Source organism: Ursus americanus, chromosome 21, assembly GCF_024610735.1.
Source record: "Ursus americanus isolate L20-20 chromosome 21, mUrsAme1.1.p, whole genome shotgun sequence".
Classification (NCBI taxonomy): Eukaryota; Metazoa; Chordata; class Mammalia; order Carnivora; family Ursidae; genus Ursus; species Ursus americanus.
In genome coordinates this window covers 412,758-438,601 of record NC_142147.1, presented here as the reverse complement: position 1 = coordinate 438,601, position 25,844 = coordinate 412,758, and the positions used below count along the sequence as shown (strand labels likewise).

General features: G+C 59.9%; 1 protein-coding gene and 1 pseudogene across 6 annotated transcripts; both read left to right on the top strand.

Moving 5' to 3' along the window:
• Window positions 1–7,116: 7,116 nt before the first annotated feature.
• On the top strand, window positions 7,117–24,935 carry CPNE7 (copine 7). 6 transcript variants are annotated; one of them, XR_015727981.1, is made up of 16 exons: window positions 7,117–7,453; window positions 8,634–10,155; window positions 12,105–12,287; window positions 14,779–14,853; window positions 15,034–15,108; window positions 15,779–15,862; window positions 16,244–16,333; window positions 16,460–16,558; window positions 16,895–16,981; window positions 17,344–17,403; window positions 18,209–18,342; window positions 19,190–19,244; window positions 19,728–19,779; window positions 19,847–19,980; window positions 21,468–21,638; window positions 23,423–23,550. XR_015727981.1 is itself a non-coding variant. In XM_087870353.1 (16 exons), exons 2-16 carry the CDS (start codon window positions 9,718–9,720, stop codon window positions 24,423–24,425), a joined length of 1,914 nt encoding a protein of 637 aa, XP_087726479.1. In that variant the 5' UTR covers window positions 7,122–7,453; window positions 8,634–9,717; the 3' UTR covers window positions 24,426–24,935. The 6 variants fall into 6 exon arrangements, 4 of the variants coding, with proteins under 4 accessions (XP_087726480.1, XP_087726479.1, XP_045628741.2 ...); XR_015727980.1 differs by having other exon boundaries at window positions 21,468–21,628; window positions 23,423–23,548; XM_087870353.1 differs by lacking the exon at window positions 21,468–21,638 and adding an exon at window positions 24,237–24,935 and having other exon boundaries at window positions 7,122–7,453; window positions 16,538–16,558; window positions 23,423–23,659.
• On the top strand, window positions 12,638–12,763 carry LOC123776690 (small nucleolar RNA U13; annotated as a pseudogene).
• Window positions 24,936–25,844: the final 909 nt, after the last annotated feature.

The window sequence follows — 25,844 nt, the reverse complement described above, 5'->3', positions numbered from 1 at the left end:
ATGGATGTTGGTAAGCCGGACGGGCCATCTGCTGAACCCAGGCAGGAGGGAAGTCTGGTCTTGTGCACCTGGGGCCTGGGACCCAACAGGAGGTTCAAGGGGGCTGTGCAAGGTGCCAGGGCCCAACCACAGGGGTCCACTAGAAGCCCTGGCCTGAGGCTGAGGAATGACTCCCCCCTGCGGTCCAGAGTGCTCTTGGGGGAGGTCTGTAGGTGTTTGCATCAACCGGGACTGAGCTAGGGTCCCTTATGCGAGTCATGCGGGACGGGATTATGGATGGAGGGCTCAGCTGGCATCCCCTGTGAGCTGTGGCGCTGTCTGGGAAGCAGCGAGTGTCGGCCCTACCCGTCCTAAGGCTGAGTAAGTCTTCCAGCGAGGTGTTGCTGACCAGCGTCCAAACCCTAAGTTCATGCTGGTGCCCTGGTGAAGCCCTGGCTTGTGACCAAGACCTTGTATCTGGAGAGACGCTGAACTCACACTTGGTAGGGATGCGGGGGCTGGGGGGCTGCTTCCTCTGTGTCTGTGTGTCTGCTCCAACTCACCAACGCCAGGGTGACGGGGTCCTTTGTCCACTGGGGTAGCAGGATTCCAGGGTGGCCTTGGGATCCCGGCTTCTGGAGGATTTCCCCTTGAGCATGGGCAGAACTGTGCCTGAGAGAGGTGGCTCCTGACCCTGCCATGTGTCTGGCAGGGCCAGCCTTGAGGGAGCAGCCACTGGTGAGGGCCACAAAGCAACGAGAAAATGGGGCCTCCGTCCTCTCTGGGTGAGGAACTGGATTCCACCAACCGAGGCCTTTGCTGAGATGCGCCTGAGCAGGGAACCCAGCTGTGGTCTGCCTTCATCTGTGTGCGTGGTTAATTGGAAAGCCAACCCAAGTACAGGCACTGTTTCCTTTATCCCTCTCTGCCTCTGGGTGGAATCCCATCAGCGGGCGTGGGCTCCTTATGTGGCCACCGCCCCTTTGAGAAGTGGGCGGGGGTCAGGACGGTCCTCTGTGGATTGCAGGTGCGCTTTGGGGTCAGATTCCCAAAGTAGCTGCAGGTGTGTTTGTTAGCAATGCCCACGGCGGCCAGTGGGGATGCTCGGGCTGGAGCTGCCCACAAGATGGCCCACGGGACACTTTTAAGTCTTTGCCCGTTTTCAGGTCAGCCTTGCTCTGATAGGAGTTGCAAATATTATTTCTCAATTTCTTGTTTATTTTTCTTCTTTCTACTGTGATATTAAGGTTTTTCTGTAACCTTCCCGAGCTGTCTTTTCGTTTTTTGATTATCTTAAAGTTACCATATGGTATTTTTTACTCTGGAGAGAACATGTACGGAGGGTGCCACCTTCCCAGGACAAGTTGCATTTCAAATCTGTATCCTATAGTTGCTTTGCTAAAATATCTACAATTGTGGTATTTTTATTTATTTTTTTAAAAGATTTTATTTATTTATTTATTTGAGAGACAGAGAGAGACATGGTGAGAGAGGGAACACAAGCAGGGGAAGTGGGAGAGGGAGAAGCAGGCTTCCCGCCGAGCAGGGAGCCCGATGCGGGGCTGGATCCCGGGACTCTGGGATCGTGATGTGGGCGGAAGGCAGATGGTAACGACTGAGCCACCCAGGCGCCCCAGCAACTGTGGTATTTTTAAAAGGAAGAATTAAGATTAACACTAATTTCCACTTACTTGAAACTGTTGTGATTTAGAGGAAAACTTCCGTTGTTTTATATTACATAGGCTTTCCCCCACTTAACTGAACTCAGCTCGAGCCAGGGAGTGGAAGGGGGTACGGGTACGTGCAAAGGGCTAAGGGCTCTTCTTTTCTGGTGTCTCACACATTTGTTTTTTCATTTGTAGGAAGTTGTACCCATTATATTTTCTGTTATGGTTTCTGGGTTTATTCATTTTCTTTTTTTAAGTTATAGAAGAAAAGTATGCTCTTTGTTTTTAAAAAAAAAGGGGGGGGGAGAGAAAAGCATGAAGAGAAAAGTGTCCCTTTTCCATCTCCGCCCTCCAAGCCCCAGAACGACTTATGGTTTATGAGTTGTTCTTGTAGAAACACCTGGGCCTTGGGGCCCCCAGGTGGCGCTGTTGACGAAGCGTTTCCGCTCGGGCCAAGGGCTCAGGCTTGTGAGACCGAGCCCCGTGGCAGGCTTGGGACTCTCTCCCTCTCCTTCCCCTCCTGCTTGTGCTCTTGCTCTCTCTCTCTCAAATAAGTAAACAGATCTTTAAGGAAGAAACAAATCATTTGGGCCTTTCGTTGTGTTGTGGGGGCTTTTGTTTTTATGCTGGCTCCGTCAGAAGAGTACGTGGCTCTTGATCTCAGGGTTGTGGGTTCAGGCCCCACATGGGGTGTAGACATGACATAAATAATAATAAAAAGCACACAGAATCTCACTGTGTTAGCTGTACCGTATTGTATCGTGCCTGCCCACCCAGGTCTCCCTCATTTCTCTCCCATGTCTACAGAGGACCCCGTGAAGGATGGGTGACATTTGATTTAAATAGTCCTCTGTGGGTGGGGAACACTGGAATGCTGCTGTTTTTGTTTTTTAAGATTTTTACTTTATTTGAGAGAGAGAGAACATGAGCAGTGGGGCAGGCAGGGTGGGGGGAGCAGAGGGAGAGGGAGAAGCAGACCCGCCACTGAGTAGGGAGCCCGACACGAGGCTCCATTCCAGGATCCCTAGATCGTGACCTGAGCCGAAGTCAGACAACTGAGTCACGTAGGCACCCCTGGAATGCTGCTGTTTTAACTTGTATTTTTTATTTGTTTATGAAGCTGAACCTCTCTTCTCATATTTGCTGGCAAATTATCTTTTTTTGTGGTTCATCTGTCACAACCTTTGTCCATTTTTCTATTGTGTTGTTTGTCATTTTCTTGAATTGTAGTAGCTCTTTGCATATTAAGGAAATTTGCCTTCTGTCATATGTTGACAGATATTTTCCCAGTTTATTCTTTTCCTTTTGAGTCTTACTTATATCTTTTTTAAAAAATCTTTTTCAAGTAATCTCTACCCCCAACATGGGGCTTGAACTGATGACCTTGCGATCAAGAGTCAGATACTCTGCCAACCGAGACTCGCTGAGTCTTGCTTCTATCTTGAGGGTATGGGCTGGAGAGGGGATGGGGTGCTGTCTTTTAGGAGACAGTGTGGTAGGAAGTACCACAACTGGCCTCTGCAGTGGTTATTCTTTTTGGCTCTTCAGCCTCAGAATTCACATTGGGAGTTTGTTTTTGGGTCTTGTGAGAAGCAGAGCTCACCTCTTTTGTAGGAGCCGAAGGCACTTTATTTCCTGCCCCACCTCCTTGCAGCACCCTGGCCACGTTGCAGGGCCCGTCCCCTGTCCCAGACGGGGTCTCATCCCTGGTGACGCAGCCTCGGCACCCTTGCCAAGGGCTTGGGGTATCACCCCCACCAGTTCTAGGGGTTTCTCAGTGTTTGGTCCTTTGTGGCTCCCTCAGCCAGAATCAGTACCCTGTTGCTTAGCACAAGACCAGACGTACCGAGTTCACTGACCCGAGTCTGGCTCTGGGCAGGCCTGGCACTGGCCATCCAGGGGACGTCCCTTCAGCAAGCACCAAGTACCAACGAGGCACTAAGAACAACGGTTGGGCGACAGTTCTGGGTCACGGGAAGCAAGCAGAGCCCGATGATGGGCAGACAGACGGGCAGGTGGGCCAGGGACAGTAGAAAGTGTTGTGGAAGGAGTTACGTAAGGACAATAGATGAGGGGAGAACAGACATTTGTTCACGTATGTACTCGGCGCCTACTGTGTGCCAAGCGCGGTCCCAGGCTGCAGGGCAAGTGGTCAACAGGCTGAACAAACTACATCCACCCTGGCCTTCCCAGGGTTTTCTGTCTTAAGGGTCTCCAGAAACAGGCTCTGGCGGACCCCCTCCCCGCTCTCCGTCGTGTCCTGGGCACATGTCTGCCTCACAGGTCACTGAGAGGGGACGTCAATAATGAAAATAAGGGGGGGGCACCTGGGGGGCTCAGTGGGTGAAGCGTCTGCCTCTGGCTCAGGTCATGATCCCAGGGTCGTGGGATCAAGCCCCGCATCGGGCTCCATGCTCAGCAGGGGGTCTGCTTCTCCCTCTGCCCCTCCCCCCACTGTGGTCTCTCTCTCTCTAATAAATAAAATAAAAAGAAGGGGCAGGCTCAGAGTCCCCTGACAGCGGGTGCCAGCCCCTCTTCTTTCTCCCTTAAATGTGTCTTCTCCATGTGGTCTGGGATAGGATGGAGCAGGGGTGCAGAATACATATCGAGCACCTACTGCATGCTTGGCCCTAGGGGCTGCCCTCAGGATGGAGCTGAATGACTCCTCCTCACGGGTAAACTAGAACCCAGAACGCAGCAGCTCCGAAGGCCCGGGCATTGGGAAGGGCTGACCCAGACAGCCATGCAGGGCCCTGCCCGGGGCTGCCGGCGAGGGCCAGCTACCTGTGGCCAGGCTATAGGAGGACTGGTCTGGGGCCTGGAGAAGGGCCGTCGGCATAGGAAGAGAGGACTGGCCTTCCAGAGTCTTCTCCAGACCCCCCTCCTGGGAAAGGCTCCAAGTGCGGGCCCCACTTCTGCGTCCACCTTCTCAGGGCCGCACTTCCACAACGCTGAGGTCCAGGGCACTTGGTTGCTGCTGGAGAGCCGTGTGGGGCAGGGAGAAGGTGTGTGTTAGACCCGGCTCCCCACTCCCCAGCTGTGGGGCCTTAGCTGGGCCCCCTCCTTTTCACACCTGTTTCCACAGCAGCAGAGGGACCCCGAATCCAGAGTGCTGGGGGCACAGAGTACAGCACAGCACCTCGTTAGCTCCTGCCCTTCTGAAAATTTCCCCAGAGAGGGGGCTGCTTTCTGGGGAGGAGGAGACAAAACTGGGTCAGTGATGAAAGGGACAGGAGACGGCGGCAGTGTCAAAGCACCATCCAGGCGGCTCGTACCGAGAATATCATCAAAAGCCCCCGGAAGAGTCAGGCGGGAAGAAAACCAGGACGTCCAGCCATTGGAGATGCCAGCCCTGTGGACCCTGCTCCTGCCTGCGCCCTGACCCACACTGCTGTCACCCCCACAGGGACCCTGCAGGCAGCTGTGTCCTCATGGTCTCCCTGCTCCTGCTCTGGCCCTGCGGTCCCCACCAGCTGATGTCCATGCCCTGGTCTAATGCCGTCCCTTACATGTGTGCTGGACCCAGCAGCTTCTACCTGAAAAGAGCAAAAGCGAACATCAGGCTGAGGTTAGGTCCCCCAGACATTGGGTTGCCGTGGCTCCCTGTGGGTTATCTCTCTCTCCCAACCTCCTTCCTGCCCCACAGATCACCTGCCCTGAGGAAGCAGGCTGCTGGGGTCCCCGGGGCCAGGTGGTCAAGTGCTCCGTGCCGTCACAGTTGACTGTGACTTTTCAGAGGTGGGGGGGACAGCAAAGCCACTGAGACACACTGAGGGGCCAGGATGGGCCAAGGAAGACTTGAGTACTGCATTCTGAGCAGAGTCGCAGGGTCCAAGTAGAATCCTAGCTCTGTCTCTGCTGTGTGACCTCCTGCAAGGCATCAGCCTCTCTGAGCACGCATGGTCTTGTCGTTGATAAAACAGATGACGTCACCTGCCTGGCAGGCCTCAGGGACTGAATGTGGGAAGGCACCAAGATAAGGGACACAGTTCCCTTGGAGGAGCAGGGGTCCTATCAGGGATCCTTGTGTCTGACTGTGTTTGTGTTCAGGGATGTCTGCGTGTGTGTCCATGTCATGTGTGTGTCTGTGTGTGATATAGGCAGGTTTGTGGGGAGAGGGAGGAAAGTCCCATCAACCCGCCTCAGTCCCAGCTCTCTGACGCTATGATGACCGGTGGCCACAGGTCGGAGACCCAGCCAGGACCTCAAACCTGTGTGTTGTCCCAGCCATGGTGGCCCTTCTGGATGCGACGGTCTAATTTCTAAAGTAAGATAAATGCCAAATCCTGTAGGAAAACAATCCAGTAGAGAAGGTTGCAGATGTTCTGAGATAAAATAGCATTTCTTGGGAGGAAAGAAACAAAGGAAGAGGGTAGGTTTGCAACCAGCTTATAAAAAGAAGCACCCAGCCAGACGCGAAACTCCTTCCCTTTCTGAAAATCCCGTTGGTCCCCCCGCCGCACCCCTGCTCCTACAGTTTCTACAATGTCCTCGCGCCTTCCCAAACAATCTCCTGGCTTGGCCACATGAGGATGCAGGACCAGGGTGGGAGGGTGTGGAGGCGCCCCCCCCTCCTCTCAGTCCCACCGCAGGGACTTGCCCTCGGCCAGCGGCCAGCGTGCCACTCACATGGGGGTGACTCTGCCCTTGCCCCCACGCTCCAGGTGCGGGGACAGAGGCGCTGAGCGGTTCTGGAAAGTGCTCGAGGCCAGTGCTGTGGGGGCGAGCACCCAGGAGCTCAGGGAGGGGTGTCGGAATTGGCTGGTAGAGACCGCTGGGGCTTGAAACGTTGGTCGTCTGAGGCAAGGATGCTTCCTTGCTGCTCTAAAAATTCGCCATTTGGAAGCATCCACAGGCCAAGTGGGAGTTAGTCAAGCACATTAGGAATGGCTGTTTGGATCAGCCGCTCCCTCCCTCCGGTGGCCTGGGCTGGCCAGGTGCAGGGGCGAGGCAGTGAGCAGGGTGACATCACACTGATGTGGCAGACCAGGGCTTGGCAAACACTTTCTTAAAGGAACAGCCAGTCGGTATTCCAGGCTTTGTCACAGCGACTGAGCTCTGCTCCGAGAACAGAATCGCACAGACAGTATGTGAACCGACAGGCGTGACTATGTGCCAATTACACTTTATTTACCAAACAGGTGCTTGCCAGACTGGGCCCTGGGGGGCTGAAGCTCCCCGGGGCCCTGCCGTAGGCCTGCCTTCTCTGAGGTGGAATGTCAGTCTGTGCCGGTGGCGAGTCACCCAGCAGACGCTGCCTCCTCACAGTCCAGGAGGCGGGAAGCCTAGGGTCGAGGTGCCTGCGGCCCTGCCCCCCCACTCGCTGCGTCCTTGTGTGGAAGGGGCAACGGAGCTCGTGGGCACTAAGTCCATTCATAAGGCCCCACCTCCTCACTCCAGAGCATTGGGGCTTAGGATTTCAACACACGGATTTGGGGGAGGGCCACAAATATTCAGTCCCTAGCATGGAAGAAGGCAGGCCACAAACTGCTGTTAATAGCAGAAGAAAGAACCCGGTTATGCAACAGAAATAGTTTGTCCAATGAGCTCACCCAGCAAACATGTACTGAGCATGTGCGAGGTGCCAGGCACAGCCCTGGCCCCCAGGACCCAGCTGTGAGCGGGAGCAGGTGAGGCCCTCGTCTGACGAAACAGGTGCAGCCAGGACTCAGACGCCGGAGGCAAATTTGAGAAGTAACCCAAAGAGATTCTCACGGAACAAAGGCTGGAGGGACACACATCAAAATGTTAGTCGTGTCTATGTCCGGATGCTGGGATGGTCGTCTCCACGTGCTCCTCCACACTTTGTAAGTTTTCCACAAGGAACATGTGATTTAATTGCCGTATGACCATAACAACAACATGTATGAATGGGGGTGTCGTTCCCCTGAGTCTGGCTGCTGGAGCTCCCCCTCCCCCACCTTCCTGGCCCTCCCTTGACCCCAGGGTCCTTGTGGGCTGGTGGGTGAGCAGGGAGTCCTACCACCTGGCTGCTTGTTCTGGGGACTCAGGAACGTATCACAGATCTGGGTTACAGGCAACCTGGCTTTTTCTTCTGTGGTTTCTTTCCATTAGGGCCGTCCGGAGCCGAGGCCCGGGGTCGCCCTGGGGAGGCAGCCACAGCCTGTGGGTCTGTGGCTGGAGACCCAGTGGCTCCATTAAAATCTCTGGACCTCAGAGAACTGAACTCCCAAACTCTGAATTCTCTTTCCTCTGTCCCCATCAGTGGAAGTGCCACCTGTTACTGACGGTGGTGCTGCGTGTGTGAGGACTGTACCCCCACGGCCAGTTGCGTGCCCCAGGGCAGGTTACTGAACTTTGGGATGTCCCTTTCCCTCTGTGTGAAATGGGGCTGTGGTGAGCGTCACGTGGCTTCACGCCACCCCGTCCGGCAGTGAGCGTGCGCCGTGGAGGAGCAGGGGGGCCACGGCCGACCACATCCAGCAGACTTTGGTGTCAGCTGCAGAGGTCAGGTTGAAGTTGCACTTGGGGGAGCCAGGCCTCAGCGGAAATCCCCAAGGCCTGGCAGACCAACAAACCAGGCTGGGAACACCCTGAGCCTTGCTGGAGATAGGAGCCCGCCTGTGTGGGGCTTGGTGGCCCACCTGAGCCCAGTCCCTGGCCCGTATTTCACACTCTTATCCCCATGGACGTTCAGAGGCCAAGGAACCTCTCTCAGGGTGCAACTGGGACACGTGTCCTGGAGAAGCCGGCGCTGGGAGGTCTGCGGCCTATAAGCCCAAAATTCACCACCATAAGCCCACATGCATGGCTGGTAGGCTAGACCAGCTTTCTGGGAAGCTGGGGCTGGGAAAGATGCGGCGGCTGGGAGGCCCAGAGGGGCTCCAGGCTGGTCTCAAGAGAGTAGCCAGCCCTAAGAGCTGGTTTCCACAGCTTCTGAGAAGGAGTGACACAGAGGCTGGATGAGGCAGAGGAAGGGCCTCAGATCCCTCTGTGTGTCTCACTGCCCCTTGCTTCTTTACCCAGGTGCCTGGGAAGTAAGCCATGTGCTCAGCCAAGCTGCAAGGATTTTCCTTGATTCTGCAAACGGGCTCAGGGTCTTTGCCTTCCCCGTGCGCCTGGGGTGCAATCCCGTCCTCTCACCACCAGGGGTGCTGTCCACGCACAGGGACTCCCTGGCGGAGGCTGCCGCTAAGACCTGCCGCTGCCTGACCCCCTCCCACGAGCATGCTAGTCCTGACTCCAAATCTTCTTCCGCAGTCCTGGAGGCCAAGGCTGAGCCCTGATCGGCCCGAGGGCACAGAACCTGGCGTGCCAGAGGTCCAGTCTCTGCTGCCCTGCCCCTCTGGATCCCTTCCCCTTAAACCCTCTTCTTGTCCCCCTCCCCACTATGGCTTTTGGCCAGGTCCGTGCCCTATTTTTAGGCAAACACTGGCAAAGAGAATGGGCTGGGAGGTGGCTTCTGCCTCTGTCAACACCTCGTCTTCCGCTCCAAGTCCACTGCCAGGTGGTCTAGGGCATGGGGAGAATCTGGGGTCCCCTCCCCCCATGGATCCCAGGCCTGTTCCCATCTGGCTGCGGGGGATCAGTGTGGCAGGGCCCCCAGGGCACTGCCAGGTCAGATTCTGACACCCAGGACAGTCAGGGGCTATCCCTGCTGGTGGACTTCAAGTTCCCCTAGCCTGGGGTGGGGGTGCCCCGTACATTAAGTGCCCATGAAATTAACGTTGACGGGTGCTGCTACATCAGCGGATGGCCCCTCGAGCCGGGGTCCAAGAGAAGTGGGGAGGAACACGGGCATTTGGTGCTAAACTGGGGGTCCAGTTGCCCCCTCAACTCTCCAAAGGGCCTGGGAGCTCTGGACCCCCACGCCCAGGCCAAGGGCAGCCTCGGGAGGACGCTACCCCAGAGGGTCTGCGGGGCTGCACACATCTGGGCGGGCGCTGTCTGGCCCTACCCCAAACCTCTCGGCCCCGGCTTCCCGGGGGGAATTCGAACCCTGCGGAACCCTGGCAACCCCGAGGGGCGAGGGGCGAAGCCGGACTGACGGCGGGCTCAGGCCTCCCGCAGACCGCTCCTCGCCCAGGCCCCTCCCGGGCCCCGCCCCTCCATGGTTCCCCCTCCTCTGCCCGCCCCCCACCCAGGCTTCGCCCCTTCCACTGGTCCCCTCCTCTGTCCCCCCTCCCCGGCCACCCTTCTGCAGTCCCCGCGTGGTGGCGGCCGCGGGAGCCACGTGTGTCGGCGCCCGGCGGGCGTGCAGGGAAGCGCGGCCACGCCTGGCCCGGCCATCATTCCCGACGCGGCGGCGGTGCCGACTGGGCAGCGGCCCCTCGGTGCGCCCAGCCGAGTCCCCGAGCGCGGCGCCCGCAGCATGAGCGCGGGCTCGGAGCGCCGGGCGGTGGCGCCCCCCGGAGTGATGCCTGCGCCCCGCGCCTCCAAGGTGGAGCTGCGGCTCAGCTGCCGGCACCTGCTGGACCGCGACCCGCTCACCAAGTCCGACCCCAGCGTGGTGCTGCTGCTGCTGCAGTCCCAGAGCCAGTGGGTGCAGGTAGGGGCGGGGGCGGCCGCGGCCCGTGCAGGTGCTGAGTGGGTTCTGGGGGCCTGGAGCTGGGGACACAGAGACCGGGGTGGGCAGGGTGCAGGGCAGGGTCAGGGCTGGGGTTACCAGGTCTAGAGAATCGGTGTCCGGCAGTCGGGGGGGAGGTGGCTGGACTGGAGGCCACCCGAGAGGAGCCCTGGGCAGAGAGAGGGAGCACCAGCATGGGGGGCACGACCAGGGTCCCACGGGGGGGTTTAGGTGCCGGAGTGAGGCACCCAGGTTTGAGGGTGCTGGCAAGGGGCTTGACTAAGGGGCGCAGAAGGGAGTGGGGGGCTGCCGGAGAGAATGGTATGGCTCCGGGGGGTTGCAGGGTTGGCCTGGGCTCATGGGTCCCCCTCTGGCCTGAGGGGCAACCAGCAGGGCCACTTCTCTGCCAGGTCCTCGTCCATCAGGCAGAGCACCCAGACCTCGGATCCCGGAGCGGGGAGCAGGGCGGGCCAGGTGGGGCTGCCGGGTTGGGGGGGCAGCTGACCGAGGCTGGGGCACTAGTGAGGTAGATTTGGTCTCTGACCCCCCGGACGGCTCCCAGCCTGTCGTCTGCTCTGCTCTTGTGGCAACTCTACCTCGAGTGTCCAGCGCCCTGGGGTGACCGGGTCAGCCCAGCACTTATGGCCAGGTTGGGACCGCTGGGGTCTGGTTTGTGCCTCCGCCGTCCTGTTTGTCCCTTTGATACTCTCGGGTCCTGCGCGGCTGGCCGCCCCTTGTCACCCTGGCGCAGCCCTCCCCGTGGGCAGTCGCGGTGACCGCTCAGGGTACTCTGCATTGTGAGAGCTCTCCGTCAGTCACCGCGTCCTGTGAGAGGTGCGCTTCACCTCCACCGCGGACACGCCTGGCACGCGCAGGCGAGGTTGGGGTTGAAGCCGGTGGAATCGAGGGGTCCCTCCCAGGCTCCAGCGCGCCCCCTGGCTGAGGTGGCAGTGAGGGGCCTGAAGGGGTGGTGGAGCAGTGGGCGGGGAGGGGGAGACCCTGGTGTTCACTGCTGGGAACCCTGGTGGGGGAGGCAGACACGTGGGGCCGACCTGTGGGGGCGCAGAGTCCTGGAGGCTGCAGTCGCCAGCTTCCACAGACCAGCTCTACTCCCCCATGAGGTGCGACTTTGCGCTGTTTCTTGTCATCTCTTGACCGCCAGGCTCCTGGGGCTGCAAAACCCTGTGGGTCATCGACCTAGGAGGCAAGGGGCCACCCCAGCCCAGGGTCTTTGTGGTGGTGGGGACATTGGAAGGATCTGTGAGGAGGAGGGCTCTCTTGGTCTGAGCACGGGTGCAGATGTCTCGGGGGGGGGGGCACACAGACCCTCCGTCTGAGAGTGTGGGACTTTGTGGGCCCTGGAGGGTGGAAAACCTACCTACCCAGGCTGGATTGTGCTTTAGGGGTGGAGGGGGGCCTAAGCTGGAGGAGAGAGCTGACCCCAGGGGGATCTGTACCCCTGCCCCAGTCTCCCTGTCTGCCCAGCGGGGGAGAGATCTCCACTTTGGGTTTGCCCAGCCCAGGGTTCTGATCCAACTGTGTTCCTAACTTGGACTGCTTTTGCACGGGACCCTTCCCCTGTCTGAGCCTCAGTTTCCCCAGCAGTGATGGGGATAGAGCCGGCTGTGGTGGGCATGACATGAGATGCGGAGAGGCTGGAGCCTATGGCTGGCCAGGGCAGGGGACTTTCTTTCAGGGAAGGAGGTACCTGGGGCTCCTGGCAGCCCCGCAGCAGCTGACATCCTGAGGACTGGAGTGCAGGCTGGCAGGGAGGGGGGTCTTCCCAGGGCATGGCCTGGACATGAGTCCTCCAGGAGCATGTGAGGGCAGGTGAGGGGCCTCTGCGGGCCAGAGCGGGGGGCGCAGGGCCCGGGGAGCGCCTGGTGGCCGCGGCTTTCCTGTGGGGTCTGCTCAGCCTGGGCTGCTTGCAGGTGGACAGAACGGAAGTGGTCAGGAGCAGTCTGCACCCCGTGTTCTCCAAGGTCTTCACGCTCGACTACTACTTTGAGGAGGTGCAGAAGCTGCGGTTCGAGGTCTACGACACCCACGGACCCGGCAACCTGGGCTGCCAGGATGATGACTTCCTTGGAGGCATGGAGTGCACCTTGGGGCAGGTGGGCACCCTGTCCCCTCGGGAGGAGAGGCCCGGGCAGGGGGAGCGCCCCTGGGCCAACGCGGAGGGCTGGTGGGAGGCCGTGGTGGCGTGGGGACGGCCCGGCTGACCTCAGAGCTCCCTCTGGGACAAGCGTCCTGCTCTGCCTGTCTCCATAGTGACTTCTCTTAAAAATTCCTTAGTAGCTAGTTTTGAAAGTATGTAATTTTGACCTGGGTAAGGCATTCCTGTAATTCAACGTTTGGAAAGTGTGAAAGGCAAGGCACGGAACATCTACCTCTTGCCTGTCCCCGGTTCTGTGCTCTCACGTGAGGAAATGAGTGTATTTTTCTCTCGGTATGTGTATTTTGGGTCCTTTTGTAGTTCATAAACGGGGTGATGGGGTGTTCACGCTGTTGTGTGACGTGTGCCTCCCTCAGTAAGTGTATTTTAACAACACGAACTACACACACTGCTCTGCGCCTTGCTTTTTTCACTTCCATGACCTACGAGAGCCCTTCCGCATCGGCACCTAAGTGTCCTTGTTCTCCCTGCGGCAGAGGGACCAGCCGTCGAGGGGTGGGCACTGTCTGTGGTCCTCGGATGAGGTCCTGTCCCGTAGGTTTTCCCTTAGCAGCACAACAGGAGCGCTAGCAGCCAGCCGTGTGCCGGAGGTCCTGCCGCGGACCCCTGCTGGCCTGTGAGGGGAGGGGCTTCTTGTTGACCCACCTGTAATTTACGTACAGTAATACGTGCAGACCTGAAGGGTTGATGCTGATGAGTTTAGGTCCCCGTACCCCTGACCATCACCCGGCTCACGCAGGACATTTCATCACCCACAGACCCCTCCTCTCCAGCCAACTCCTGCTAGCTTTGCCTGTTCACAGATCACGCGGCGTGTTCTCATTTGTGTCCGCTGTCTTTAACCCAACAGGACGTCTGCATGACTCACCCCACTGCTGTCTGGTTTGGAGCTGGTTTAGGGTGGGTCCCTCTGCCATCCCCATTTTACAGATGACAGCACTGAGATTAAGGAAGGGCACACAGCAGAGCATGGGATCCCCCCTCCCCCGGGGGGCTTCCCACTTGCCCCTCTTGAGCATGGAAGAGGATAGCGCACGCCACAGACACGTGCGTAGACACACGTGTGTGGACATATATGCACGGACATGCATGTTCCAACGGGCACGAGTCCACGGACGAGGGTACGGACGCATGCTTGGACACACTCAGGAGCAGGTGTGGACACGTGCACACCTAGTAGACATGGGAACCTTAGACGGTGAAGAGCTCCTTCGAGGCCTGCTCTCAGCCGACTGACCAGGCCTGCACGGCCATCAGGGGAGCTGCGGACGGAGCTTCACGTAGGCACACTGGCTGCGAATCCCAGTCCCAGGACCTGGAGCAAGTCGCTGGCCTCTGCCTGAACCTCCAAGCATCACCCACCTCGGCGGGGGGACTGAGAGAGCCTAACTGGTTCACAAGCCAGCGATCCCACTTGTCCTAATGTGACAGCCCCAGAAGTGGAGCCTATGAGTGGGAGAGCCTGGGGGGCTTAGGACACGGCCTCCCTCCCCCACGCACCCCTTAGCTTATCTTGACCTCCCCACGTGCAGGGAACGGTCCCACATGCTCGGAAGCTGTCAGCTAGGCAGCCCCGATGGTGTGTGGGTTGGGAATATCCTGTCTGCTGTGTAGACTCAGCTCACTTTGCCACAGTCACCCCAGCTCCAGGGGCTGGCAGACGGTGGGGCCAGGTAGTGCTAATGAGCATCCATGTTGCTGTCACCATGGCGACACCTCCCGTCTTCCTTGGGCAGCAATGGGTGTCGCTGAGCCTTTGGTAGCTGTGAGGGGGCTGTCATCACCGGTCTCTTCTGCAGACCAGGGCACCCACCCACCTGAGGGGCTGCACACAGCTTCCCTGGGTCAACTCACGGGTCCCAGTTAGGGTTTGTAGCTGAATGAAGGGAGCATCCCGCAGGGCCAGGCGAGGGGGAGGGGGAGGCCCAGGTGGGCAGGGGTGAGGAGGAGCTCCCAGGGAGGGTGCAGCACAAGGACGTCCGTGGTGCAGAATTGTCTGCACAAACGCACAGGACGGTGGAGGGCTGGCTTGGTGTCTCCATTCTTGCTCTCGACCCCTCTGCCACCTTCAGGGCAGTCTGGGAGTCCAGGGCCCAGGAGCCCCCTCGGCCTCAGGCTGTCAGGGGCTGTTGGAAGCACCTTGCCACCTTGGGGCCGGGCTCGGCGGCTGAGGAATCGGGGCTGGATGGGCCCCGAAGCAACGGGCCTGAGGGCCCCTGACTGAGCCTGAGGTCACGCCGCATGGAGGGACGTCCGTCAGGTGGCCGAGCCTCGCAAGAGAGGCCGTGGGTTCGTCACTGCAGGGCCCCGAGGCTGTGGGGCCCTGGCTCGTAGGGTTTGCAGAGCCGGACTGCCCAGGGGGACTGAGGGCAGGGCCGGGGTCCCCAGGGGACAGGAGCGGACCCTTCCCTGCCTGTTCCGACTTCCAGATTGTGGCCCAGAAGAAGATGACCCGCCCTCTGCTGCTCAAGTTCGGCAGGAACGCTGGCAAGTCCACCATCACGGTGAGGCTGCCTGCCTTCCCTCCCAGCCCCTGCACCCGTCAGACCCTCACCCCTTCCTCGACGTGGCTCTGAGAGGCCCGTCCCGGAAGACAGAGGGGCGAGGCCCGAGGCTGCCTGCGGGGTCCCGGTGCCCCTCCTCGGCCCGGCCTGCGGAGCTCGGAGCGTGGCTTCCCCTCCCAGGTGATCGCCGAGGACATCTCGGGGAACAACGGCTACGTGGAGCTCTCCTTCAGGGCCCGGAAGCTGGATGACAAGGTGTGTGGCGGGCGCCCGTGTGCGGCTGTGACGACAGCGCACCCCCGGCGCTGTCCCCCCTCAGAGCCCTCAGGACGGGACGGCCGCAGGGACGCGAGCGCCGTGTTGAGGGAGAGGCGGTTGGAGCCGCACGGGGCGCCAGGCAGGCTGCTCCTGTCCCGGGTGTTCCCGTCACTGGCTCTTAGCTGCGTTCTTGCTGCACGCTGGGGCTTCCTGAAATCTCTGTTCACACTCGTGGCCCCGTTGAACGATGGGGACACGTGCTGGGGAGGCTGCCATCCAGACACTGGAGGGATTGGCTCTGAGCCTGGCTCTGTCGGCTCTCACACGGGGTGGAAGCACACACAGCGGGGGTCTCACCTGCTGGAGGGTCTCCTGCTGCCCCCTGGCCTGGGAGGTCAGAGCCTGGGGAGGAGGAGGGGGGACAGCCGCTGGTGCTAGCGGAGGGTGTGCAACCATGGCCGGAAAGAGGGTGGTCTGGGAGTGAGAGTTCCAAGAAGGGTACTGGAGAGCCACTGAAGACTCTAGAGGGGAGGGCAAGGCCTTGGGCCGCTCTGAGGGGCTCTTGCCCTCGTTTTGTAGCTAAGGAGATGGAGGCTTCGGGGGTGGGGGGTGAACAGCCCTGCTGGGAAGCAGCCCAGCGTGAGCACAGCCTCTGCTCCTCCTGCAGGACCTCTTCAGCAAGTCGGACCCCTTCCTGGAGCTCTACCGGGTCAATGACGACCAGAGCGAGCAGCTGGTGTACCGGACGGAGGTGAGGGCTCGCTGTCTAGCACCCTGACATCCTCTGCAGTGCTCGGGGGACAGGAATGAGAGGACAGGGAAAGGAGCCAGCCCCGGCACTCCCCCGTGTCCTCCCAGCACCCGTGTCCCTTCCGACAGGGAGCCCGCAGACCAGGCCAGGCGTGTTGCTAGAATCCACCACTGTGTTGGGTTGTCCCCGCCTGGAGGGGAAGTGGCATTTCAGTTAGAGCAGAGAGACACCCTTTCCTTTTGAGATAAATTAATCTGAGTTTAAAAAAAAAAAAGAGGCTATTTAAAGATCAGGGGTTCCAGGTGGCCCAGCGATGTGGCGGAAGTTCTGGAGGTGGCTCCCGGAGGAGCCAGAGCCAGCCCCCCCACCCCCCACCCCCAGGTGGTAAAGAACAACCTCAGCCCCGTGTGGGAGCCTTTCAAGGTGACCCTGAGCAATCTGTGCAGCTGTGAAGAGACGCGGCCTCTGAAGGTGGGGCAGGTGGGGCAGGACTGGGGCGCTGGGGGCGGGGCGGGGGACCCTGCTGCAGGGGGATGGAGACATCCAGGCGGGGGTCCCCAGAGGGGCAGGCAGGCTAAGGGGGCCTGGGCTCCCCAGTGCCTCGTCTGGGACTATGACTCCCGAGGAAAGCATGATTTCATCGGGGAATTCTCCACCACCTTTGAGGAGATGCAGAAAGCCTTCGGGGAGGACCAGGTGAGCTGGGCCCCCCCACCCCGAAAACAAGGTGGAGACTGGGTGAAAGCCGAGCTCTGACCCATCCGCAAATGGTTCTCTGGGAGGAGCCACAGGAGGCAGGTAGGGAGGTGGCCCTGAGCCAGGTGGGCTCCAGAAGCTGTTATTATGGGTAAAACCCTGAGAAGACCGATGACGACCTCGCCTGGCAGTTGGCCAGACCAGGGACATCGGTCACATCATTATAGTTGGAAAAACGCTGTTCAGGGCTGGGGTTTGGAGGCCTCCCTCTCCCTTGGGGTGGGTGTTGGGCATTGGCGCTCTGGAGGGGGGTCTCTGCCTATCCCTGTCCCCCAGGCCCAGTGGGAATGCGTGAATGCCAAATACAAGCAGAAGAAGCGTCATTACAAGAACTCCGGGGTGGTCATCTTGGCAGACCTGAAGGTGAGCTGCGGCCCCTGCCTGCGGACACCCCACTTACCCACAGTGGGTCGGGGGCTGGCTCCCACCTCAACTCTGCAGAGAGCCAACAAGGCAGGGGCGCGCCCCTCCCTGCGAGTCTCCCCATTGTCAGATGGACCCTGAAAGGCCCCCAATCCCAGAGGCCTGGGGGTCCCCAGTCCTTGGGGGAGGGAGGTGGGAGGGATGGAGGGCAGGAGGAGTCGTAGAAGGGAAGTAGGGGGGAAGCTGGGGGTCAGGCTGCTCCAGGCAGCTACCTTGGGGGAGGGCAGGTCCCTGGGGCTCCAGCCTCAATGTCTGGGAGTGGGGTGCCCTGGGTGGGCCTTGCCGACGCCCCTGCCTGGAAGTTCTACAGGGTCCACTCGTTCCTGGACTATATCATGGGCGGCTGCCAGATCCACTTCACGGTGAGTGCACGGGATCCCCACTGCCACCCCGCCCCACTGCCCGCCCCACCCCACCCCGCAGAGCCCCTCCACGCCCGCAGAGCCCGGGCACCCTCCCCACCCGAACAGTGGGCAGTGTGCATACCTGGGTGTAGTAAAGCCCTGCTGGAGGGTCCACCCCCCCCCCGCCCCCTGGGCTCTTCCTGTGCCGATGAAATGGGCACAGGGGGTCTCCCTGGGGAGGGGTTGGAGCCAGGACTCAGCCTCCACAAAAGCAGTGACAGAGACATGTGAGGTGAGAACAGAGTGACACTTGTCACCACCAGGGACACCACCAGAAGCCACAGAGCAAGCTGCCGTGGCCTGGCCGGGAGCTGCGGGCTGCCGTGGCGCTGGAGAGCCTGTGTGTCACTCCCCTGAGCGGCAGCCAGAGGGGTCCGAGGGAGGCGTCCAGGCAGGGGCGGCACAGGGATCCCAGCCCAGGCAGGGTGGCAGCAGAGACGGCAGAGACCAGCCTGGCCTGGTCTTGGCCTTGGGTCCCTTCCCACCGCTCCCGCCCCAGGCCCAGGACCGTGTGACGGCTGTGGGCCCTGGGCTGGCAGCACCTGCAGAGGCTCCGGGTGTTTGGTCAGCGCAGTTGCCCTCTGCCCTCCACCCCAGCACAGAGCTGGGCCCTCGCAAGGCCCTGGGGACTGCTCTGGTTTGCACCCCTTACCAAGCAGCTCCTCACAGCTCATTCCCCTTACCTGTCAAATGGGGGTTCTGGGTGCCTAGTCCAGCCCAGGTGGGAGAGGGGTCCCCAGCTCATGAGCTGGGGTCTCTGCAGGTGGCCATTGACTTCACGGCCTCCAATGGTGACCCCCGGAACAGCTGCTCGCTGCACTATATCAACCCCTTCCAGCCTAACGAGTACCTGCAGGCTCTGGTGGCCGTGGGGGAGATCTGCCAGGACTATGACAGGTGCGGCCACTGCCTCCCTGGCCTCCCAGCCTCCCTGCCCCCCTGCCCTGGCTTCCCTGACTCCCTGCCTCTCCAGGCCTACATGCCCCCTGGCCTCCCTGCGTCCCTGGCCTCCCTGCCCCTGGACTCCCTGCTCCCCTGGCCTACCTTCCTCCCCCCCCGGCCTCCCAGCCTCCCTGCCTCCCTGCCCCTGGCCTCCTTGCATCCCTGCCCCTGGCCTCCCTGACCCCAGCTCAGGCTTGGGCCCAGGGGTGGGCATCATGGCTATATCCACTGGCCCAAGGAAGGCTGGCAGCGTCTGGGCCACCATGGGTGGGGCTTGCTCCACTGGCCAGACCCAGGTGTCCCTGCACAGCTGATCCCCACGGGCAGTCCAGCCCCCTTAGGCGGAGTGCAGGTTAGAACTTCCCATGTTGGGCTGGCCTCACTCACATGGTCCCCTTCACCCTTCACACAAACATGGGGTGGTGGTCTGTGGCCCACTTTACAGACCAGTAAACTGAGGCTATGGAAGGGTAGACCCCTCTCTCAGGGGGTGGGTGGCAGAGAGCTGAGGTCCCAAAGGCAGGAGGCCATTGCTTCCCAGGGTCAGGTCATGGTCCCAGAGTTGGAAGAGTTGGCTCTGCCCCTGCCTGGAGGCTGGGTGTCTTACTCATGGCTCAGTGCCTTAGTGTCCCCCGTGTGGTTCGGAGCAGGGCCAGGTGCCCAGGAAAGTGTCAGCCTAGGCCTGGTCACACAGCGGTGGAATACAGCCCGTCTATCCTGGTTCTGGTGGCTATCTCCCCAAAGCACCCCCTACCCCAAGGAAATCAGGGACCCCTGTGTGATGGGGCCGCCTCTCTTCCAGCGACAAGAGATTTTCTGCTTTGGGGTTTGGAGCCCGAATCCCTCCCAAGTATGAGGTAGGAGAGCCTGGGGACCAGAACCCCACCCCCTACACATGCTGGGGCCTCCGGGGGCCATGCTGCTTCTCCCCTGGGTCCTGGGACCCCTCGGCTGCTGCCTCTCACTGCTGGGAACGCAGGGACCTTGCACTTCTAGCCAGAGAGGCTGACCTTGGTCACCTAGCACCAGTCACCTCGGGAGAACTGAAGACAGACTCTGCGTCCCTGTCGGGAGAAGGGAAAAGAGTCTGGAATCTCCCAATAGCAGGAAAACATGGTGGTGGGAGGGGTTTATTGGGTCAATGCAACTCAGAGGCCTCCGGCCCCACTGGCTCCAGGGGCTGAAGGACTAGTCTGCCTGCCCTCTCTCCCAGGTGGCTCCGTCCACGAGGCTCTGTCCATGGGAGGGCCCCTGGGGCTGCAAACCTACCTCTCCCAGGAGGTGTGGGGCGGGAGTCCTGGAGGGGTAGTCCAGCTGACAGGCCCTCTGTGCCCACCCAGGTGTCCCATGACTTTGCCATCAACTTCAACCCTGAGGACGATGAGTGTGAAGGTAGGGGCATGAGGCGGGGTTGGGTGGGGGGTGCACCGGGGTGGGGCTCACCCTCCCTCCCCCACAGGAATCCAGGGTGTGGTAGAGGCCTACCGGAACTGCCTGCCCAGGGTCCAGCTGTACGGCCCCACCAACGTGGCTCCCATCATCTCCAAGGTGGCCCGCATGGCCGCGGCCGAGGAACACACTGGGGAGGCCTCTGTAGGTACCTGGCGCAGGTGGCGTGGTAGGAACCGGGCACACTAGAAGGTGGTGTGTGCCCGGGGGACCAGGGCAGCGTATGGGCCGTGGTGTGTGTGGGGGCATGGAGGTCAGGGCGGTGCAGGGCTGGGGGCACGGTGGGTGTGTGTGTGCATGAGGGCCCCAGAGCCCCCCTAGAGGCACAGGTGTAATCTCACCTGGCGGATCGCACTCCCTGGAGGCCGATTTAGCCAGCCCCTTCCCCACGGGTGGCCACCTGTCTGTGTCCTGTTCTGCTGTGCGTATATTATTTTGTTTGTGTGTCTTTTTATTTTTTACGAATAATGTGCTGAACGTTACGTTCTGCTTTACTTTTTCTTCTTCTTTTTCTTTTTTTCAAAGATTTTGTTTCTAAGAGAGAGAGGGAGAGAGCATGAGTGGGGGGAGAGTCAGAGGGAGAAGCAGGCTCCCCGCTGAGCAGGGCGCCCAACTCAGGACTCGATCCCACGACCTGAGATCATGGCCCGAGCCAAAGGCAGCCGAGCCCCCAGGCGCCCCTCTGCTGTCCTTTGTCGGCATGTCTGTAGGTCTGTTTGTGCTGCTGTTCGCATAGTTGGTCGTTGCTTTGACTATTTATGTTGTGAAAGACGTCACTTTACAGAAGAGCGGTAGACTGCTGTACAGCCTGCTGGGCTCACCCGCCCCTGACTTCTTCCCCTGCTTCCTCCCTCCTTCCCTTCCTGTATGTCTGTCACTCTGTTCCTTCTTTCTGAACGTTTGAGAGTTGGCTGTGGACCTCCTGACGCCCCCCCCGCCAACAGCAAGGACATTCTGTGCACAACCACGGCTCAGCTTTCAAGCCCAGGGTGGTGAAGGACACCCCCCTTTTTTTTTTTTTAAAGATTTTATTTATTTGAAAGAGAGAGGCAGCGAGAGAGGGAACATAAGCAGGGGGAGTGGGAGAGGGGAAGCAGGCTTCCTGCTCAGCAGGGAGCCCGATGGGGGGGGCCATGACCTGAGCCCAAGGCAGACACTTAACGACTGAGCCCCCCAGGCGCCCTTGAAGGACACCCTTCTGATCTCACCCCCTTTTGCATGTGTCCACACTTGCCTGTGGTCCCTGGGTCTGCCTGGTGTCCTGGTCTTCTGACCTGTAGGGCCCTTCAGCTTTGCTCTGTCCTTGGGACTCGCCATCGCCCAGCCGCCAGCCGCCCGTCCTCCCGCTGCCTGGACTGTCTCTCACCCTGTTGGGCCCCCGACAGTTTCAGCTTTCTCTCCCAGGGACAGAGGCCCCAGACACCAAGGCTGCACATCTTGCCCTGTGACTCCTTAATGCTTTGCTGTGTGTTTCCTGATGCCTGTGTGTTCTTGTATGTAGTCATAGCACAAACACCGACTTCAGGAAGTTTTTAATTTAGATATAGAAGTTTTATCTAATCTATAGAATTTGTTCCTATTTCATTAACTTCCCCAATAATAATTCCATAACGCTATTATTTCTGACGTAGGGTCCCATCCGGAATCTAAGACAGCGGCACCTTCCCCTATGATTCTGAAGCACATCCCAGACCCATAACTTCATCTGTAAATATCAGTATAACCCTCTAGAAGAGAGAAAATAGAGCCACAATGCCATGACCACACCTAAAAGACGACAGTAAATCCCTCGGTATTGAAATGTGAATATCTAAATATGAACTGTCTCGGTAGCACACACACGTCCAGCTGGAAAAGTCCTGTCCTGATGGTTTTTACAGGCAGAACTGGGGGAAGTGGCCCCAGTGTGATGGTGCATGTGTCCTCCACCTCCCCTCCTGTACAACTGATGGAGAACCTGGGCGGGGGGTGTCCTGGAGGGTCTGCCGACTGTGCCCCTTGGGGCATTCACCAGTTCTCGTCTTCTGATTCCTGTGAATGGGGGCAGACTTCCCGGGAGGTGGTGGGAGTGTCCCCAGGACGCACTCACGCCTGCCTCTGTCCTTCTTGGTGCTCAGAGCCTCCCTCTCAGCCAAGATGCTTCATACAGGTCTCTGCGGGCCCTTAGATGGTGTTAGATGGCTTCCCGAGGAGCAGTGTTGCTACGCTGGGGAGGTGCTCCGTGTGTAACCTGAGACCCACTTCTCAGTGCTCCTCACCATCTCTTCCTGTCCAGGTCACTTCCTCCCAGGGCCCACAGGGCTTCCTGGGGCTGGACAATAGTCACCCACTCCCCAGTCCTGGGAGGCCCCGTGTTTACGGCGACGGAGCTCGGTGTTTCAGTAGCTGGCAGAGCTCAGGTCCTCCCTGGACCTAGTCTGGGGAGCAGGAGGAGGGTGTGGGGGCTTTCTTGAGGAGGGGCTGTGTACATGGGGCTGAGAGCTGGGTCCAGCCAGGGGTCCTCAGACTGCCCAGTACACGGTCATTCCTCCCATGGGTCTGGGGCTCAGAGGGGGAGGAGGACATGTGATGATAGGGGGCTTCTTGGCAAAGGTGATCCTGTTGGGTGCCCGTTGGTCTTTCTCTCACACGGTGTCACAGTGTTGGTGCCCACTGGGCCAGGGTCGTCTTTTTTCTCCTTATGTTTTCTCTTGTCCAGGTTTTTAATACTGATTTTTAGTAGCTCTGTTTTTTGGGATTTTTGTGTTTGTTTTGCTTTTTAAAGATTTTATTTTTTAAGTAATCTTCACACTCAGTGTGGGGCTTGAACTCATGACCTTGAGATCAAGAGACACATGCTTGAACCAGCCAGCCACCTTGTGTTTTTTTTTGAGAGAGAGAGAGAGAGAATGCGGTGGTGGGGGGCGGGGGGCAGAGGGAAAGAGAATCTCCAGCAGACTCCATGCTCAGCATGGAGCCTGACCCAGGGCTCGACCTCACGACCCTGAGATCGTGACCTGAGCCAAAATCAAGAGTCAGATGTGTAACTGACTGAACCACTCAGGGGCCCCAACCCCTGTTTTTTTGTTTTTTTAACAAAGGAAATGGACTTTTATTTGAAACAAGTCCCAGTCTGTCCTTGTGTTGGTGTGCTGAGCACCTGGCCAGGCTGGGCCAGAGGGTGTTCTCTCTGAATTGTTCCTGGATCCCAGGGTCCCTTCAGGATGTGGGAGGCCCTGTCCACTGAGTGCCCACAGGACCCTCCTCAGGCCTCAGACTTGGGTTCAGACCCAGGCCCCACCAGCCTCAGCCCCTCCATCTGTGCGAGGGTGGGGAGACGGGTGGAAGCATCCGACCCCAGTAAATGAGCTCATGATGTCTTCTGGGCGTGACGCATTACACTTCAGCAAACACAGTTTCAGAAGAGCCTGAACACCACCAGCTCGGGGTGCCTGTGGTGGCTCCCAGGCTGTCTGGGGGAGGGGAGCTGGCTGGGGAACTTGAGGTTGCCTGGGGGGTAGGTGCAGCCCTCAAGGGTCCCCAGGCAACCCCGAGGGCCTGAGGAAGGGGCGGGGGACCCGTGCCCACTCTTCCCCTGTGCCCCCAGCAATACTACATTCTGCTGGTCCTGACCGACGGCGTGGTGACCGACATGGCCGATACCCGGGAGGCCATCGTGCGCGCCTCCCACCTGCCCATGTCCATCATCATTGTGGGGGTGGGCAACGCCGACTTCACAGATATGCAGACTCTGGACGGGGACGACGGTGTCCTGCGCTCCCTGCGGGGCGAGCCGGCTCTCCGAGACATTGTGCAGTTTGTGCCCTTCCGGGAGCTCAAGAGCGTGAGTGCTTGGGAGGGTGGGGGTCCGGGGCCTGCCCCCCCCGGCTCCCAGGCAGGGGGGGGGGACTTCAGCGGCTTTCAAGCACCTAGGAACCTTCCTATTTTGAAAATATCGAACCTACAAGGGGGAGAGAAGGCAGCAGCATGGTGGGCTCCCCGGGCACTTTCAGACCCTTAGTGAGACACAGGAAGGAAATTCCTGACCCAAGGACACACTCACGGGGGGCTTTATGGGGGTGGGGGTCACCCACCTCCTCCCAGCCTGAGACTTGCCCTGCGTGCCTGGGGGGAGGGGCAGGGCCATGTGCGTGCAGGGGCCTTTCAGGACAGTGCCTGGAGCCGCCCGAGGCCTCCCCACGCCAGCAGCTGTGGGGCACTGCAGCCTCGAATCCTCGGGTCTGCATCCCACACCATGGCTCCCCGGCCACCAGGAGACTTAGTGGTGGGCTGTGGGGTAGATTCCACCACTGCTAGGGGGCCGTGGTCACAGCTCCGGAGGATACGGCTGGGGTGTGCTGGGCTGGGGGCCAGAGGGCTGGGAGGGCCCCCAACTGTAACCACGCTGTCCCGCTCTGAAGGCGTCCCCGGCGGCGCTGGCCAAGTGCGTGCTGGCCGAAGTGCCGAGGCAGCTGGTGGAGTACTACAGCTACAAGGAGCTGCCCCCGAGAGGCGTCGGCCCCCACACCCAAGAGGCCGGCCCCCCTGAGAGGGCAGGGCAGCCGGGATTGCGGCCAGTCTCCGTCTCCAGCACCCTCGAGGTCCCGTAGGCGCCTCTGCCTTCCAGAGCCCTCCTGCACCCACCCCGCCCCGCCCCTGTCCTCCTGTGACCCTGTTGCCTAGGCCAGGCTCCAGGACCCCCAAGGCTGAAGGATGAACAAATCCAGGCCTGGGGATCCCCGAAACAGGAGCTGAAGGTGTGGGGGTGCTGGCGGTAGCCCCCCATGCCTGGCCCTGCCTCCGCCAGGTTGGTGAGGAATGTGGGGGGAGGGATTCCTGAGAGAACTGGAGGGGGCTTCGCAGCTCAGCCCCAAACGTGGGAAGCCTAGGGATTGGGGGATTTCTGCTTTGCACCCAGTCTTCATTGAGGAGGGGCCTGCGGCTGCCTGCCCGTTGTGGAGGAAACCCCAAGATGCCCCCAGGCCCCCTGACCCACAGTCAAGATTCCTCTTTGCTCCCTGCCTCCCTCCCTGCTCACTGCTGCTCCCACCTCTGCGCCCAAGTCCGTCGGGTCTGCAGATGGGGGCTGAGACATAATAAAGTGTCATCTCGTCCCCAAAGCAATTTGTGCCTTTACTGTCCCCAGTCTTGCCTCCCCACCCCTACAGCAGAGGACCGAATCCCTCTGGAGGGGTGGGGCAGGCGAGTCTGCCCCCTCCCATCCCCCACACTGGGACAGGGAGTCTTCTAGACGCAGGCCCTCGGGGTCCTTTCTGGACTGAAAGGAAGGATCCTCTCAGGAATGCAAGTGTGCCAGGGGGCAACAGGAAGGGCCAGAGGGTGCAGCAGCTGCCCCACACCCTGAGCCGCCTCTCCTTGGCCTTCTGTGATCCACCGCCCGAAATCTGCATCAGCCAGGCTCAAGTGGAGAGAGGCGGCCAGGCAGGGACCCAGGTGCCTTTAATCAGCAACTCAGTTTTACAAGGACCTTCCATGCTGCATGCTCTGTCAGGGGAGGGAGCACCACCTGCCAAAGCTTCCCAGCCCTGTGGTGGTGGGTTTCTGATTGGGACTTCCCCTGAAATATCTTGTCTGGGAAAAACAAACCGTCCTGACCCTGAATCTAGGCCCTCCAAACCACTCGCTCATCCATCCGTCCGTCCGTCCGCCCGTCCGTCCGTCCGTCCATCCATCCGTCCGTCCATCCATCTATATCCATCCATTCATCTACCTGTCCACTTGTCCATCCATCCACCCTTCCCTCCCTCCAGCCATCCACCTGTCCATCCATCCATCCATCCATCCATCCATCCGTCTGTCCATCCATCCATCCACCCATCCACCCACCCACTCTGGAGGCCTATTTTTAGCTCCTGATTCATCTCCTGTTAGGCAAGGATAATGGGCATTGCTATGGTAACCTAGCTACTGCTAAATTCTGGAAGAGCCGATGTTGGTCTCTTTGGGGATGGAGAGGACAGAAGAGAAACAGCCCCCTCCATCCACACTGGGAGGCAGCAGGGTTCCAA

What these genes read in the sequence shown, in the direction of transcription:
- CPNE7 (XM_045772785.2), top strand. Translation starts at nt 9,718, where the DNA reads ATGGTTCCCCCTCCTCTGCCCGCCCCCCACCCAGGCTTCGCCCCTTCC. An exon ending in CCCAGAGCCAGTGGGTGCAG is followed by an intron (nt 10,156 to 12,104) that starts GTAGGGGCGGGG and finishes GGCTGCTTGCAG; the next exon opens with GTGGACAGAACGGAAGTGGT. An exon ending in CCTTCCGGGAGCTCAAGAGC is followed by an intron (nt 23,660 to 24,236) that starts GTGAGTGCTTGG and finishes CCCGCTCTGAAG; the next exon opens with GCGTCCCCGGCGGCGCTGGC.